At 33.3% G+C, this 18,982-nt stretch overlaps 1 protein-coding gene across 4 annotated transcripts in view; it reads right to left on the bottom strand.

Annotated features, from left to right (window-relative positions):
- The window catches only part of LOC130441355 (venom dipeptidyl peptidase 4), a 54,877-nt gene that overhangs the window by 6,564 nt on the left and 29,331 nt on the right, over positions 1 to 18,982 (bottom strand). For all 4 annotated transcript variants that reach the window (XM_056774988.1, XM_056774990.1, XM_056774989.1 and 1 more), the window contains 7 exons: positions 11,531 to 11,622; positions 9,775 to 9,849; positions 4,514 to 4,754; positions 2,790 to 2,959; positions 2,418 to 2,512; positions 1,414 to 1,543; positions 532 to 764 (listed from right to left, as the gene is read on the bottom strand). In XM_056774988.1, the coding sequence (XP_056630966.1) occupies positions 532 to 764; positions 1,414 to 1,543; positions 2,418 to 2,512; positions 2,790 to 2,959; positions 4,514 to 4,754; positions 9,775 to 9,849; positions 11,531 to 11,622 (1,036 nt within the window). The remainder of the gene's footprint in view (positions 1 to 531; positions 765 to 1,413; positions 1,544 to 2,417; positions 2,513 to 2,789; positions 2,960 to 4,513; positions 4,755 to 9,774; positions 9,850 to 11,530; positions 11,623 to 18,982) is intronic.

Here is an 18,982-nt window from a genome sequence, read left to right on the forward strand (position 1 = left end):
TAAATTATCACAAATCACTAAACATATATACGATCATCTACGCAGTTACAATTTTGTTTGGAAAGTGATCCCTGACCTGCGGTATGTCACGTCAACACCAGGGTTGCCAGATCATGCCAGATCATTGATTGCTGAATACAGGACAATCTATTCCGAAAAACAAGAGCGGGAGAATCTTCATAGAAATAAAGAAACATAAGGTTTAAAAAAAGGCGTTTAAACCGTATTTTTTCTAAAATGTATTATCTGGAGCTTAGTATCAATATAATTAATATTAATTTTTCAATTGGCAAGTTATTGTGCATTTTTTTAATTGTAAAAGATTGAGCCTTTAATCGACCCATCTCTTGACAAGGAGCTAGGTTAGGTTAGGTTAGGTTAGGTTCTCGTCTCGTTATAGTGGCAATGTGGAATGCCCAAAAAAAGATTTAGACGCCGTGAACAATTAGTGGAATGCACCAATTATAGTTTCATCTTGAAAATATTTTGTAAATTATCAACTTTAAAAAAAAAGAATGAAAGTGTACTTACATCAAATTGTTTTCGTGATTCCATCCGATTATGGTTGTAACAACAAATTTACCATGTGTTAGTGGTTGCCCTTCGGCATTTTCAGTACGATTAAACAAGACTATATGCCTGTATCCTCCCGCATTTTCTCCTTGATCCTGGGAAAGGATCAAAATTAGTTTGGACCCGTCTTTAGAAAATATTGGTGGCGTAAATAATTCTAACCAACCGTTTTTAGATGCCAAATTTGCGATCTGTAAAAAAATATCATTATAATAAAAACCTGACTGTATACAGGGTGTCCCACGACGAGTTAAAACTATCTGTATATGACAAAATACTTATAGTACAATAAAGTCGACTGTAACTTTGTTATTTTAAATGGTACACCCTGTATAATACAACATTTTTGAAATCTACGTAAATTTTTTGTATACTTTTGTCTAGAAACTTTTTTCGAAAAATTCATAATTTTTTAGTTATTAATTTATTTGTAAAAAATTTCATCCTTGCAGACCCTTATAAATTATTTTTTTACGAGGATACCCTTAAAGATATGAAAATCGTTTCTGTTCGGTTGCTTTTAGCAAGTTCAGACGTATTTGAATCTATTTTGAAATATTTTTCATTTTATACAAGGTGTGTATAAAGTTTTCAGACAAAAGTAAACTAAAATACAGTGTGTTCCATTTAAAATAACAAAGTTATAGTCGACTTCCGGTAGAACCGCATGTCGGCCATCTTTGAAAATATTTTAGTTGAAAAGATCGTATCCTAAAACCCAAACGTAGAAATTTTCATGATTTTACTATGAGTATGTTGCTATATACAGATAGTGGGACATCCTGTATAGTAAACAAATGAGTATCTATTTAAATAAATTCCGAAAATGTGAATACTGACTATTTTCGGCGATGGAAGCATGGTTCTAGTGTCGTAAGCAGTAACTGCAGCTCTATTTTGTACTCTATTCAACCAAATGGCTGTGACAACTTCGTCTGTAGCCCATTTTACAGCAGATAGAATTCCTTGGCTGAAATATACATTTTTTTTTGATTTATTGATGCAATTTAATAAAGAATGACATAACTATCCCTACTATAACATATGCCACAGAGAAAACTATAACGAAACATTAGAAAAAAATATGAAGAAAAGGGAAATGGTTCAGAATCAAAAATGAAGTATGAACATACAATGAGAATGAGAGAAAACTCAGGACAAAGCAAAGAAGACAATGGATACACGAAATATGATAAAATAAATAGCGGAAAGATTGAAGATGTGATTAAAAAATGGTTTTGAGTAGTGTAGGCGTTTTAGTTAGGGCCGAGACAGCACTGAGGATGACCAGCGACAAGGTCGACCTGCGACTGTTTTAACTCCGAAAACAGTGACCAAAATCAACCAAATTGTGCGTGCACATCGTGGAATGAGTATCCGGATGATTACCGAGGCTGTAAACGCCGATGAAGAAAAAATTTACACGAGGAATTACACATGACAAAAGTCTGTGCAAAGTTATTGGCAAAAATTCTGACTCCTGACCAAAAGCTCTTCCATCAACGGGTCTGCTCAGATTTCCTTGGAAGGTTAGAAAGAGAAAAGGACCCGATTTGAGTCGATGGAAGCGATAAAGCAAAAAACGGCAAAGACACTAACCAGCTATGCTTCGATCAACGGAAAAAACTTATGGAAAGATGTGTAATAAGGGGAAGGACTTATATTGAAGGGAATGTAAAATTATTTTTATAATAAAATCCTTTTTCGTAACCATTCCCGTTATTAAAAATCTGTTAAAATGGATATACACTCTTGAATTGTTTGAATTAATACTTATCTTCAGGGTAAATTTTCAGTGTATCATTGTACAATATTGTAATTAATATTGAAGACAACAAACTTACTCTTTATAATCAACTGATATTTTGAGTTGGTATTCGATGCTTGGATTTTCTAAATCGACATAATGGAGACTAACCACTGGATTACTAGTACCACTCTAAAATAATGAAAAACAAATTGGCAAATCAAATTTTCAATTTTTACATAATTACATTAAAACCCCAAAGCAATTTATACCGTTTACACCAACACTCACAATTACACTGTCTGAAAAACGTTTCGATAACCAAGTTATCGTCTTCAGAGACTGAAGAGACAGTGTAATCGTTTTTGATTGGTTAACACCATCAATACTGATAAAAATAGAATTATATAAATCGCTGTCATAAAATAAATGATGTAATAACAATATAGAAATAATATATTGTACTTACTTTGGGATATTTGATAACATTTGCTCTGGGATATTGGAAAGTGAGGCTTCCAGGTTCTCCATATACTGGTATCACCATAAGTGGCACTTCAGTATCATTATACCTTGCAAAGGCCAATTTTTTTCCATCTGGAGAAAACCATAGGGCTGTATTTGAACTTAACACTTCCTCTGGAATACATCTTACATTAGTTTACTTAATTTGGAACATTCAATTTAGATATAAAGTATTTTTTATTCATTATATATATATATATATATATATATATATATATATATATATATATATATATATATATATATATATATATATATATATATATGGATCCTGTATGGCAACATAGTTCTATCGAGAAGGAAGCACGATGAACCAGCACAAACCACATCGACCAAAAAAAACTCATATCGTCAATTTGGTGGGATTGCGAAGGTTTTTTGAGTTGCTCACAATGAATCAAACGATTAATTCTGATGCTTACTATCAACAATTCCCAAAACTGGATGAAGCAATCAAAGAAAAACGGCAGGAATTGTCAAATCGGAAAATGCGAGGCCTCAAACTTCTTTTGTAACTTATGGGAAACTATTGGAGCCACATCCCCCATACTTTCTTGATCTGGCACAATCTGATTATCATTTATTTCGAATCGAAGTTTGTAGAATAATCAAACTTTCACAACTGACGATGACCTTCGATCGCACCTGGTTAAGTTTTTAGCTGATAACGACCAGGAATTTTATGATCGTGGAATCATGTAGCTGAAAGAAAGATGGCGAAAGGTCATGGAAAACATATAATTGATTAGAGAGACCCACCATATCGTCCATCTTCCCGCAGAGGTCCACTTCGTACTTTATAAGGAATAAGAAAGGTATCCTCTTGCTGCAAGAGGACATTCACTTACAACTTAAGCCCTTGTCATCTCTAAAAAACCAATGGGGTGCAAAATGGCACTAGAAAATAAAACCATAGAACAGGTAATGTCATTTGACTACCTAGGTACACAAATCAGCGCAGACCAGAACAGAATAAATGAAGCAAACTAAGCCTGCCGAATATTAGACGCACTCCGGGACATTATCTGGAACAATACCAGTATGTGAAAAGAACTAAAAACATCATTGGAACAACAGAAATGAAAATACTGCGACTGGACAGGATGACCAGAGAAATATTAGCAAAGATAGCTCGAGACGACATTTAGGAAGACCTCCAAAGAGATGGATGGATTTATGGACATCAAGATCTCAAGGATGACAAATTGGAAATTGCAATACGTTGAAGAAGAAGAAAGAAATAATGAAAACAAAGCCCCAGTAATCGAAAACATCATTTGGACAGTCTAATTTCCAGACTAGGAATCAAATCTATTGGCTACAAAACGCAGAGTTAGTTTAAGAACGTCCTAAAAAACACCCTTCACGTTTTTATAATAGTGACATTAATTTTCTCATCGGTAATTTCATTCATATGCCGAGAAATATTTATTTTTACTTTACAAAGCGTGTTTAGTAATAAATAAATATGCACGAGACGACGAATTGCACATTCTTCAAAGACATGCAGAAAAAAACAGAAATTTATGTAATTTCATCATGGTGAAACCAAGCGTATTAAACGAAATAGGTGTCATTGTCAATACTAATAGAAAGCTATTAAATTTGCCCCTGAATTGTTGTTATATACAAATAAATATTGAATGTAACCATTATGGTAACACTTGCCTTCGTTTACCCAATCTGGAACACCATTAGAAACGTATCCCGCAGTTTCTGTTATCGCTATTGCTGTATCCCTCACTGTTTTTTTATAAAAAATATTATTTTCAGCAACGTAAACTAACGAATTACCAAACGGTGACCAAACGACAAGCTGTGCCGGTTTTCCACCTGGTATCAATTCAATTTTATCGCCTGTATTCAAATCGACAATCATATAAATGGCGATATAACTATGTCTATACAACTGAAAAATAAATTTGCCATAAATAAGTTATATAAGGGGTTTTCCAATGAGAGGTGTTATTTTGGTATTCAAAGAAAAATGCCATTTTTTGAGATAAATTATCGGATGTTTATTTCATTATAAAGAGGAAGGTATGCCGTTAATAATGGAACACGACATCAGCCAAATGGCCGCCACGACTGCCCTTACAGGACCATATCCTTTTCATGCTGCCCTATGTCCTCGATAGCCTCACGAATTCCATCTTTGAGGTCTTGAATCGATGTTGGACTGTTGGCGTGAACCTTATCTTTCACGTGACCCCAAAGGAAAAAGTCGCAAGGTCTTGGTGGCCAATTGTGATCACCTCTTCGAGAGATAACACGGTCCGGAAATTTTTCCCGTAAAAGATCGATGGTTTCGTTGCTTGTGTGGTATGTAGCGCCGTCTTGTTCAAAGTAAACGTTGTCCAAATGAATACCATCCAATTCCGGCCATAAAAAATAATTAATCATCTCTCTATAACGCCATCCATTCACCGTAACTGTTGCTCCAGCCTCATTTTCGAAAAAGTAAGGTCCAATGACACCGACAGACCATAAACAGCACCAAACAGTCACGCGTTGAGGATGGAGAGGATTTTCAATAATAACTCTTGGGTTTTCCGAGCCCCAGATTCGACAATTTTGTTTATTGACGTAACCACCAAGGTGGAAATGTCCCTCATCAATTAAGATGATTTTGATGCATTTCAAGGACCCAATCAGCAAAGACACGACGTTGTTGATGATCGGCCGGCTTGAGTTCTTGTGTTAACTGAACTTTATAGGCCTTAAGACCCAAGTCTTTATCCAAAATACGGTGAAATGACGTTTGTGGAATGGCTAATTCCAAAGAACGACAAGGAATGGACAAACCTGGGTTTTCTTCAACACTTTGGGCTACAGCAGCAATATTCTCAGTTGTTCTTGAGCGACGTGTACGGGTTTTATTCTTCACATCACTAACTTGTCCCAACAGCTCAAATTTTTCCACCAATTTCTGTATTTCGGTCCGAGAAGGTGCTTCACGTCGATCCAAAAATGTTTTAGTTTTACGAACCGTCTCTGCCAAAATTTCACCATTTTTATAGTGAATTTTAATAATTTCAATGCGTTGTTGAAGCGTGTATCGTTCCATTTTCATCAATGGCGTAGTTTCTACTTGTCAAATGTCAAAAAATGACAGCTTCAAAAGTGACATTTACCGAAATAGCGGGCTGTTCAAAATAACACCTTTTATTGGAAAACCCATTATGTTACCTACAGAAAAAGTAGATTGTTAGGAAGAGCTGACTCTGTCTAGGAAGAGTTAAATCTTACTAAAAGTTTCAGTAAAAGTTGGATGAGAATAAACAGATCAACTTTACCTAGGAAGAGTTAACTATGCCTACCGTGGTTTAGTAAAAGTTTATTCCGAGATTTGTTTATGTTTATTCCAGCTCTAGTTGTTTACTGGATTCAGTAAATATTTACATTTCAATAATTGGTTGCAGTTTGTTATAAAACTTCATTAATAGCCCAGTAAACGAAGTAGTTTAAAGTTGTAAAGTTATCTACCTAATGTGTGTCGTGATTCTCCAAATTTGAGGTTAGGTTGGGTTAGGTTAGATTAGGTTAGGAGTTTTTGCTTTTTTATTTGTTTTTCATTTATTTTTTTAAATTTATTTATTAGGAAAACTGTAGTAAGAGTATAATTTCATTAGATATAGTCAACTCTGACTTTCTTGTTGATTAAAATATCACTGTTTCTATTTAATCAACTTTTCGTGAAAATATCAGTAAGAGTCGACTTTACCAAGGCCAAATCGGGTTTCCCCTTGCAAAAAGTCCAACTTTTACTAACTCAATGCCGATTCAAAAGTATACTTTCCCTAGGTCTAGTCAACTACTTTTCCCTTTTAATCAACTTTTACTTAAAAGTCCAGTAAGAGTCGACTTTACCTAGGAAGAGTCAACTCTTACTGGAGAATCCACTTTTCCTGGAACATACAGTACTTTTCAGATAAAAGTATCCACCTTTAATAACTTTTGTAATACTGGTATTTAGAAAAAATCCAAAAACACGTCAATTTATGTTGGAAGGGGCAAGCATTATGGCTTATTTAAAGTTACTGGATAAGCCACCCCGTCACCCCTAGCAACATCCCCTTTATTTTTTTAAATTACTTTTCATATTTTTTATGTAAAATTTGGATACTCCTCTTTGAGCTGATTTCAAAAATGTATAATACTTGTAGGTTAAAGTGGTTAGTTTATGAGATAAACAATTTTTCTTTTAAGAGCACAAATTTTATTTATTATTTACTTTTACCTTATTTGCCTGTACTAAAATGGGTTGTACAACAGTTCAAACTCTTTAATCTTTTTAACTGTGCTATTTATTCTACTTAAAAAATCCAAACAACAAAAAACTCTAGTTTTTATTAAAGTTTGACATTGTCAACTAGAATTTGTAGTCACTATTGATAGTGTAATTTGATGATACATTATTTATTTTGTTTCTCTGAAATGGTTTACTCTTTGCAAGAAAGAATTGAAATTGTAGGTTTATACTACCAAAATAATAATTGTGCAAGAGCTGCTGCTAGAATATTTAACGAATTACATGACGGAAGACATGCAACTCATAAGTATGTAATTCAACTGATGGAGAAATTTACCACAACAGGGTCTGTTTGCAATAAAGTGCATAAGCGAGAGGGACTCGTAAATAACGAAGCAATCCAAGTGGCAATTTTAGGGCAAGTCAGCTTAGAGGCTCAACAACCCCAATCGTTGTCAACAATAAGTAGAGCGATCGGTGTTTCATCTTCTACAGTTTTCCGAGTTCTACATAAATTCAAGTACCACCCATACAAAGTTAAGTTGGTGCACGAGTTGAATGAAGATGATTTTGATCGTCGTCTAGAGTTTTGCGAATCAATGACGCAAATTATCAATAACAATCCAAAATTGTTAAACAATATTTGCTTTTCTGATGAATGCTCATGGTCATTAAATGGCTTAGTAAGTAGGCATAATTGTAGATATTGGGCTGAAAGTGATCCACATATTATGCGTGAATTCCATACACAACATCCCCAAAAGTTAAACGTTTGGTGTGGTATCCTAGGTGACCACATTGTCGGACCTTTCCTCATCAACAGAAATTTAAATGGTGAATCATATCTTGAGTTACTCAGGGAAGGGGTTGACCCACGTATTACAACAATAATAGAAAATGATGATAACCTTTCCGAAGATTTACTTGTATTTCAACAAGACGGAGCTCCCCCACACTATGCTATGCCTGTCCGACAATTTTTAAACGAAACATTCCACGCTCGATGGATAGGTAGAAGGGGGCAGATGATGGAGTGGCCACCTAGGTCACCGGATTTAACACCCCTAGACTTCTTTTTATGGGGGTATTATTTAAAAACAAAAGTTTATGCTACCCAACCAGAATCTCTGGATGATTTACGAGAGAGGATAGAAAATGAATGTCGACAATGAAATCCAGCCGTATTAAGCAATGTCAGAGAGGCATTTCAAAATAGATTATACCATGGTATGGAAGTGAATGGTACTCATTTTGAACACTTATTGTAACTTCATAATAAATAGCACAGTTAAAAAGATTAAAGAGTTTGAACTGTTGTACAACCCATTTTAGTACAGGCAAATAAGGTGAAAGTAAATAATAAGTAAAATTTGTGCTCTTAAAAGAAAAATTGTTTATCTCATAAACTAACCACTTTAACCTACAAGTATTATACATTTTTGAAATCAGCTCAAAGAGGAGTATCCAAATTTTACATAAAAAATATGACAAGTAATTTAAAAAAATAAAGGGGATGCTGCTAGGGGTGAGGGGGTGGCTTTTCCAGTAAGTTTAAATAAGCCATAATGCTTGCCCCTTCCAACATAAATTGACGTGTTTTTGGATTTTTTCTAAATACCAGTATTACAAAAGTTATTAAAGGTGGATACTTTTATCTGAAAAGCACTGTATATTCTACTTATTATTATTGCTTTGTAATTGATACGACATAAATATAAATTGTTTTACGTTTAACCTGATTCGGATATTTCAACATTGACCTTAATTAAATATATTACTCGTTGAACAAATATAAATTAAGAATTTAGATTTTATCTGTAATTTTTTTTATGTTGACAAGTAGATTTATTACTTTATAACCCTTTTTACAATGTTTATTTGCGAGAAACAGGAACCGTTATTTTTAAATTAGACATTGAGAAACTATTTTCAAGTCCAATATAATTTCAGGTTATAATTTTTTTCATCATCAATCCTTTTTTGAGGTGGATTACTCCTCGTTTTCTATTTTATGTTTTTCTTTATAGTTTATCGTTTGTTTTTGGCTGCTTTTGTTATTATTTTCCATTCCTTTCGGTTCCGGCATTTTGCTCTTCAGTTTTCTATATCAAGTCCCCTTCTATTTCATCTTTCTCGGCCTGCCTCGTCTCCTTGGCCACAATGGGATCCATTCAGTTATTCTTTTTATCATTTCAGTTGGTTATCTTGTCATTATATGCACTTTTGAGTCTTTACCTCTTTCCTTATTTCTTTGTTTTAATTCGCTTTCATTTCTCCCTCGTGTATTATGTTTGGATCTGTTATAGCTATCTTTCTCTAGGTTCTTCCAAGTTCTTCATCTTTCCTTTCGTTGATTATTGTTATTTTCGTATATATTTTGTTTTTTTCTGCATTTATTTCCACTGCGTAATCGCTTGCTTCTTCTTCTAATCCGTCGATCGCCTTTATTAATTCCTTCTGCCAATTTGCTACCATAGTTTCATCATCTTCGTATGCTATGTATTGTCTTGATGAAACAACACTTTCTTCTTCTTCAAATAGACTTGATTCCAAAGTTATGTTAGTTTATTATAAAGTATTCTATACAGCTTACAAAAATTTACAGTATCGTATGATTTAACCGAATCAAACGTGTAAAACAATTCTTGTAAAGTCGATAGTAATGTTAAATATTTACCTTTTGGTAATTCAAAGCTACTAATAGATACAAACCATCTGCAGATAGTCGAAAATCGAAAGCTGATGTCAATAGCTGCAAGTTAAAAATAGGTATTAACTTTATAAAAAACATATACGCTTATAAAAAATAAATTAAATAAAGTTTAGTTTAAAACAGTGAAATTTACAATGAAACCTATTTGATAGAACTTATAATCCAGAGCTGTCAAAAAAATAGATTAATTTATGTCACCAATTGTATTAAATGGTTTGTTTAGACTCTAGAGTATCGATTTCCAAACTTTTCGGTTTCTCAACTTTCAAAATTTTGATGTTTCCGGTGGATCTTCTAGAAACTTGCGTCGCGGCTGAGTTTCAACAACGAATTAGCAGTTTTCAGAAAGAAATCGCTGAATAGGGTTGATTATTTGATAAAAAAATCAACTAAACAAATTTTTAATTAATTGTGCTGTGAGTGGATATCAAAAAAAGCAAAGTTGGCCAATCGGAAAGTGACTCCATCCAAACCACTACTTTGAAATCTACAGTGACTCACAGCACGAGAACCAATCAATTCTCTCGAATTTTTTTTTTATGAAACTACCCGTTATGAGTGGTGAATAACATTCAGTACATTTTCTAGGCATTTATTCAATTATATCAATTATTATTATTGTTATAACATTAGTAATATAAATAAAATTAAACAGTTATGACGTAATGTAACTTCTACAATGGTAATTACAGCAATGTCAATATTTGGCTCCCCGTTCTGATCCTTTTTTTTTTGTTAATAAGTTTGTAATGACATTAAAACTTTTTTCGATGAGATATGACAAGAAAAACACGATCAGAAGCTTTTGCACAATTCCCTACAGTCCGTGATATTTTGTCATTTTTTAAATGTAATTTTCAGCTCCTCATGGATTTATGATTCATGGCGGTAAATATTGCGAGTACATAGGTCACAAGTCGTTTTTATTTGAACATCTGAACTAGCTTGCGGACGGGATAGCGGCCAGCGCGGCAACGGCAAGTCTCGGCGCGTTGTAACCAACATTCTAGTTGTTCACTATCGAAACTAAATAAATTTTCATGGATTGTGGATTCCTTTTTTTTTGACGCTCAACGTCGAGTATCCCGTGGACCACTTTGGGAATCACGGATGTGGAGTGTATTTGATTTCATTTTCTTTTGGAGAAACTTTACACAAACCGAGAGAATCAGGTGTTTTGAGGAAGAAAATTTTCTCTACGTGGCATAATTTTTTATTTTGTTCTTTTTTACGTCCTCTCTGAGAATATCTTGGTTCAAAACGACTGGTTATATTTGAAATTGAATTAAAAGGTATAGAACAACAGTATGATTGTAATTTTATTTATCGAGAATATTGGTTTGTCGGAAAAAAATTGGTTTGTTTTAAAAGAGAACGAAATTTTTTTTCAAATACATTCCCGGCAAACTATTCCATATCATAGGAGAAAAAGATTGATCCATTTTTAAGTTTTTCCGACCTTGCAAATCAACACTAAGCTCGCGGTTTCAACTCTGATAGTTTTTCATAAAAAAATTACATGAGGGGGCTTGTTGGTTAGACAGCTCCTGGACTAATAATATTTTATTTAATTAGGCAGTATATTTTCTGATCCGTATAGTATTTTGGAAACATTTTACTAATATTTATATGTAAAAACATTGTTAAACATAAATTTAATATTTAATTCGCGATTGTTTAAAGAATTTTTAGTTGAATACTTGGTTTTAGAAAAACTTACATTATCGTTTGCTGGAAGAAGTACTTTTGTAGTATTATCTCGAAGATTAAGAAGTAAAACATCGCCTTTTCTACTATAAATAAGTTCGTCATCTGTAAAATTATTAATTGGTTAATCAATCAATTGTTTCATATATTTTTTTGGAAACTACAAGTAAATAGTCAAAAGACTACGAAGTCTGGCTATTGAATAACGAGACTGGTTACGAAAAATGGGTTTTATTATAAAAATTATTCCCTTTCCTTCGCCACACAACTTTCCATACGTTTTTTCCATTGATCGAAGCAGTGCTGGAAGTTTTCTTTGGTGAGGGCCTTCAGGAGCTCTGCCGTTTTTTTCTTTACCGCTTTCATCGACTCCTGTCCCCTCCAAAGCAGATCTTTTTCTAACCTTCCAAGAAAATCCAAGCAGACTCGTTGACGCAAGAGCTCTTGGTCAGGAGTAAGATTTTTTGGCACCAACTTCGCACAGACGCAAGTCGCACGGTACCAAGTGTGGTAAGTACGGCGGGTGTTCGAGCTTACTGGCCAAATAATGCTTCACAGATAGCGCGTGCTATGGGCAGGTGCGTTGTACTCGCAGTGTTGCCAAAACTGACAAATAGTAAGTCTGGTTGACAGTCCGACACTCTGGAACCCATTCAGTCATCACGATACCGTTAACCTTGCATGGAATTTTGATTTGGACATCCTTGCTTTTTGATTCAGGCGTCTTCCAATGCATCAATTGTCGTTTTGTTTCAATATCGTAACGTTTTTTATCAGTCCAGGATCTCTAACCTTTCAAGGAAATCTGAGCAGACCCGTTGACGCAAGGGCTTTCGGTAAGAAGTCAGATTTTTTGGCAGCAACTTCGCACAAACTTTTATCATGTGTAAAATTTTTTTTAATCGTTTCTTTATCGGCGTTTACATCTTCGGTAATCATCCGGATGCTGATTGGACGATCTGCACGCACAATTTGGTTGATTTTGGTCACTATTTCCTATTGAAACAATCACAGGGCGACTTTGGCACGCAGTCTCGTTATATAACATCCGGACTTCGTATTTTTAAAATAATTAGAATATGTTCAACGTGAAGTCTAACCCCCAATTGTACTGTTTTATTAGTTTGTAACCTCGTTCAATTTGATCCTCGTTGATCCTTGTTGATCTGACAGATTCCTGGTTTCACGATCAGCTGCTATATAAACAGTGGCAACATCGTAAAAACCACAACAATTTGAATTAATGACAGTCGTTCACGAGCACGAGAGAGATAGAGTCAGAAGTTTACAAAACCATATAGAATCAAGTGTATTGTCTGATTCTCCGTCTCTTTCTATCTCATCGAGATTCCCACTTACACAATAGGCTATCTATCTGTGATATCTCTATGTTTTTTTACGGGCACGTCGCTAAAATATTGTTGAAATGAAAATAAAGATTATTATATATAAATAATTCCAGTACCTTATTCATTACTTTGATTAATCGCTTATACTTTACTTGCAAAAAAATATGTCATCTTTTTATGTCAATACAAGGCTATGGAATTAAAACACATGAAATATTCATTAATTTTTTTGCCTCATATTACGGTTCAATTGGCAGGTGCACGACACTTGCCGCCCTCGCGCGCCATCTCGTAAATAATTCATGTAAAAACGTTTTCAATGGCCCATTTTCGCGGAAATAACCGATCTAACTATTTACGAGGCATTTTATATTCCATTATTTGATATTAATATGCAGATTTCGTTAACAATGCCAAGGTTTATACCTATCATACGGTGTTGTTGATCTAGCATTTTAAGCAGAGTTTTGTGTGTACTTTCAATTTGCTTTTCGTACCAATAAATCCGCGGAATCTTTCCTTTGCTTGTTTCACTTTATCCATGACGTTCATCTTCTTCTTCTCTTCTTCTTTTCCTCTCAATAGTCAATCCCGAATATTTAACTATCATCTACAAACAATAAGCTTCACCTCTCATACCATCTTGTTGATGGTCTGTCTAGTGGTTTCCACGTATTTGGTTTCTATTTTCTTGCTGTCTTACGACATTATACTTCTTATTACTTTCTCTTTCTTGATAGTACTACTACTTCTTCTTCTTCTTCTTACGACGCCATCTCCTTACGGAGGTTGATCATCCTATTGCCGTACGAGAAACCGCAGCTATGAAAATTTCTGTAGCCGTTTGTTCGAGTCTTTCAGCCATGAATTTTGTCTACGGTCGATCGTTTTCCTTTGATCTTCCCTTCTATTATCATTCTCTCCTTGATTGTCGTGAGGAGTTACCCATTTACTGTAGCACCTCCATGTTTGTCTTATGTTCCGTCCACGACATCCGCAGCATTTACCTGTAGGTGTACATTTCGAACGCATCAATTTTCTTCTCAGTGGCCGCCTTCATGGTCCAACTTTCGCATCCGTACAAAAGAATAACAGGAAAGATGTAACGGCGAAGCATTCTGGTCCGGAGTTCAAGGTTTACCAGAAGTGTCTTCATGTTGTTCTGAGGTTTCCGCGCTTGCTCAATTCTCGATCTGATTTCGAGTTTTGGGTCGTATTGCTGGATGAACAACGTGCCCAGGTATCTTAGTGATGACACTTGTTCAATGATCTCTTCACGGAGTCTTATGGTGGCGTTGTTTTGTATTTTTTAGAATACCAATAATTTGATCTTGAACGTATTCATATAAAGGCCGAATTTCTCAATAACGTCCATAAGAGATTGACGTTCTGATAGGCTACTGGACACTACCACGGTATCATCTGTTTAACGAAGATGGTCAGACTAGAGGTTGAATAGTAGGGGAGGGACAAATCCTTGTCGCACGCCTTTTCCCATTGCTATCTCTTCTGATGTGGACCTTTCAATTTTGGCTGTTGCTGTTTGGTGCCAGTAAAGTCTGGTTATGATTTTTAGATCTTGTGCGTTGATTTTAGGATGTGTGACACACAGTTAAAAGCTTTTTTATAGTCAATATATTTGCTATATTCCATAAAATGCTTTGTTTGTTTCGAGGGAATTTACTTCTGTTTGTTTATCATCAATATTATTTTCTCGACGTTTTTGCTCATGGTTGGTAGCAAACTCAAGGCTTGTAATTATGTAGAAAAGTGGAATATTTTCCGGATTTTCTCAGCATGATTATATCGACTATTTCTGTCTCGTTGAGGAGTCCAAAGCGTATCTAGACGTAGTATATCTCGTTCAGGATCAGGAGCAGATTAAGTTCAGGATCGAGTCCTATAAGATTGCAATTTTGCTGGTCTACAGAGATATGAAGTTACTTTTGGTTGAACAATTAATCAAATTTCAATCAGAGCTATCTGTTTCTGTTAACAAATTTACAAACACCCCTACATTACTTACAATTTTATTCCTCGTTATTTTGTTTTATAAACAAACCTTTTATTTTTTCACCTTAACTGAAATTTCACCATTTTCCCCATAATCAAACTGCGCCTAATCGTAAATCACCCGTTGATAGTTTGGAAGGAATCCAAATATAAATAATTCCACATACTTACTAAATTTGTACCTTCAAGGTCTTTTAAATTCATGGGTGTAGAAGTTACGTGAAGGAGGTAGAGGTTATCATTAAGAAAATTGATATCAGGAAACAGTGGTTGTATCGGGAACTAGATCACAACAAGCTCGATTTCTAATACCGTCAATCTCTGAAGACGATAAATTGATTATAGAAACGTGCGTCTGACAATATGTGTTAGTGTGTTGAGTGAGAATCATCAAAACATCACCATGAGGTTTGAATGGCTTAAAACTAACCACAGTATAAAAATGAGTAAGCTGACGAATTAATCCACAATCACATTAACCCACGAAGGTTTAATGTGAAGTATATCCACTCTTTGACTAAGGATTTTTTTTATTTGATAGTTGAAACTGAATTTTCTTCCTGCGATACAAAAATTGCGGCACTACTTCCTTGTTCTAACTGTATTAATCAATGAAGATGTGCTTTCAACGTTTCGTCATTATCCTTTTTAACTTTTTTGTGTGTTATTTTAACAACGTTTGGGAGATCGCGTGACCTGTTAATTTCACTTTTCGTTTTGTACATTCTTCTTCTAACTAATAAACAATTATAATCAATGTAAGATTACGTATAAATATATGATTAGGTCCATTTTTAGTTCTGTTTAATCAATACCTTTTCATTCAACGAAAAAAACCTTAAATTTTAAATATAAGATAAATTATACTGTTATTCTGAAACCACATGCCGAGGAATAGATAAGGATATTCATGTTTTATATGAAATCAGAAATATGAAAGCAATAATAAAACATCCATTTGATTTATAAATTTTCCATTTTCTCCCTTCTAAGTATACGTTTGTTCAAAATCTATATATATTATTTTAAGAAAAAACCTCTGGATTAATTCTAACTTCTTTTTTATCTCGAAGCCTTTTCAATTTTCCGATTCATCTACTTTAATCTCAAAAATTTTCTACATCGCCTACAGTTTTCTTGCTATCTACATGATTCTACAACGAATTTTAATCTATCAATCTCAATCTCAATAAATCCTCAAGTTTGCCAATAATTTCAATGCTTTTCTTGTTCTCTACATCATTCTGTGATGGATTTGTCTCTAGTTTCGAAGAAACTATGGACGTGGTTACCATTTTCTTAATCTCCAAATCTCTTTTTGTTGATTCATCTATTTCAATTCTATAACTTATTAAGTTTTTTAATAGTTTTAACACTGTTTTCGCTCTTTTCGTCATTTGCAATGAATTCAACTCTACTTTCAAAGTCAATAACGTTTTCTTCATCTCAAAACAATTTTTTTCTAATTAATCCTCGTTAGTTCAATAAATCCTCAAGTTTTTCACCAGTTTCGTTGCTTTTCTTGAGCTTTTCTTCATTCTGTAATGGATTTGTCTCTAGTTTTGAAGAAACTATGGATGTAGTTAAAGTTTTCTCAATCTCCAAATCTCTTTTTGTTGATTTATCTATTTCAATTCTATAACTTCTTAAGTTTTTTAATAGTTTTAACACTGTTTTCGCTCTTTTCGTCATTTGCAATGAATTCAACTCTACTTTCAAAGTAAAAAACGTTTTCTTCATCTCAAAACAATTTTTTTCTAATTAATCCTCGTTAGTTCAATAAATCCTCAAGTTTTTCACCAGTTTCGTTGCTTTTCTTGAGCTTTTCTTCATTCTGTAATGGATTTGTCTCTAGTTTTGAAGAAACTATGGATGTAGTTAAAGTTTTCTCAATCTCCAAATCTCTTTTTGTTGATTTATCTATTTCAATTCTATAACTTATTAAGTTTTTTAATAGTTTTAACACTGTTTTCGCTCTTTTCGTCATTTGCAATGAATTCAACTCTACTTTCAAAGTCAAAAACGTTTTCTTCATCTCAAAACAATTTTTTTTCTAGTTAATCCTCGTTAGTTCAATAAATCCTCAAGTTTTTCACCAGTTTCGTTGCTTATTTAACGTTCTCCCAATCTCCAAATCTCTTTTTGTTGATTCATCTATTTCAATTCTATAACTTCTTAAGTTTTTCAATAGTTTTAACACTGTTTTTATTCTTTTCGGAACTTGCAATGGATTCAACTCTACTTTCAAAGTCAAAAATGGAATTTTTTTAACGTTTTCTCCATCTCAAAGAAACTTTTTTCTGATGAATCCTCGTTAGTTCAATAAATCTTCAAGTTTTTCACCAGTTTCAATGCTTTTCTTGCGGTTTTCTTCATTCTATAATGGATTTGTCTCTAGTTTTGAAGAGACTAAAGATGTAGTTACCATTTTCTCAATATCCAAATCTCTTTTTGTTGATTCATCTATTTTAATTCTATAACTTATTAAGTTTTTCAATAGTTTTAACACTGTTTTTATTCTTTTCGGAATTTGCAATGGATTCAACTCTACTTTCAAAGTCAAAAATGGAATTTTTTTAACGTTTTCTCCATCTCAAAGAAACTTTTTTCTGATTAATTCTCTTTAATTCAATAAATCCTCAAGTTTTTCACCAGTTTCAATGCTTTTCTTGAGGTTTTCTTCATTCTGTTATGGATTTGTCTCTAGTTTTGAAGAGACTAAAGATGTAGTTACCATTTTCTCAATATCCAAATCTCTTTTTGTTGATTCATCTATTTTAATTCTATAACTTCTTAAGTTTTTCAATAGTTTTAACACTGTTTTTATTCTTTTCGGAATTTGCAATGGATTCAACTCTACTTTCAAAGTCAAAAATGGAATTTTTTTAACGTTTTCTTCATCTCAAAGAAACTTTTTTCTGATGAATCCTCGTTAGTTCAATAAATCTTCAAGTTTTTCACCAGTTTCAATGCTTTTCTTGCGGTTTTCTTCATTCTATAATGGATTTGTCTCTAGTTTTGAAGAAACTATGGATGTAGTTAAAGTTTTCTCAATCTCCAAATCTCTTTTTGTTGATTTATCTATTTCAATTCTATAACTTATTAAGTTTTTTAATAGTTTTAACACTGTTTTCGCTCTTTTCGTCATTTGCAATGAATTCAACTCTACTTTCATAGTCAAAAATGGAATTTTTTTAACGTTTTTTTCATCTCAAAGAAACTTTTTTCTGATTAATTCTCTTTAATTCAATAAATCCTCAAGTTTTTCACCAGTTTTGTTGCTTTTCTTGAGGTTTTCTTCATTCTGTAATGGATTTGTCTCTAGTTTCGAAGAAACTATGGATTTATTTAACTTTCTCTCAATCTCCAAATCTCTTTTTGTTGATTCATCTATTTCAATTCTATGACTTCTTAAGTTTTTCAATAGTTTTAATACTGTTTTTGTTCTTTTCGTCATTTGCAATGTATTCAACTCTACTTTCAAAGTCAAAAATGGAATTTTTTTTAACGTTTTCTTCATCTCAAAACAACATTTTTCTGATCAATCCTCTTTAATTCAATAAATCCTCAAATCAAATCAAATCCTCACCACTATTTTCGTTGCTTTTCTTGCTGTTTTTATCATTCTGCAAAGTATTTGACTTTAATTTTCAAAAAATCTGGATTTCTCCTGCATTATCTCAATCTCCATTTTTCTTTTTATTGCTTTATCGACTTTAATTCTATGAATTTTCAATTTTCATCATACTGCAATGAATTTGACTCCACTCTTTTAAAGAAGCTGTGGATTTCTCCAATACTTTTGTTATACATTCTAAGCTTTTCCACTTTTTTGATTTCTCCCTTTTAATTATGAAGTTCGTCAATAGTTTGCAATGCTTCTCTTGCCCTGTTTATCGTTATGTATAACCTTGAATTTTTGTAATTTTTCCTTTATCTTTTCTAATCTTTTTCCCATTTTTCATTCATCTACTTCAATACTACATTAACTTGGAGTTTCCTACCATCCATATGTATCGATATGTATTTTGCTTTGCTAATTTTTCTTCAATGAATATTTCACTTTTTCATTTATAGGAGGAATAAAAAATCAGGACGATTTA

Source organism: Diorhabda sublineata, chromosome 3, assembly GCF_026230105.1.
Source record: "Diorhabda sublineata isolate icDioSubl1.1 chromosome 3, icDioSubl1.1, whole genome shotgun sequence".
Lineage (NCBI taxonomy): Eukaryota > Metazoa > Arthropoda > Insecta > Coleoptera > Chrysomelidae > Diorhabda > Diorhabda sublineata.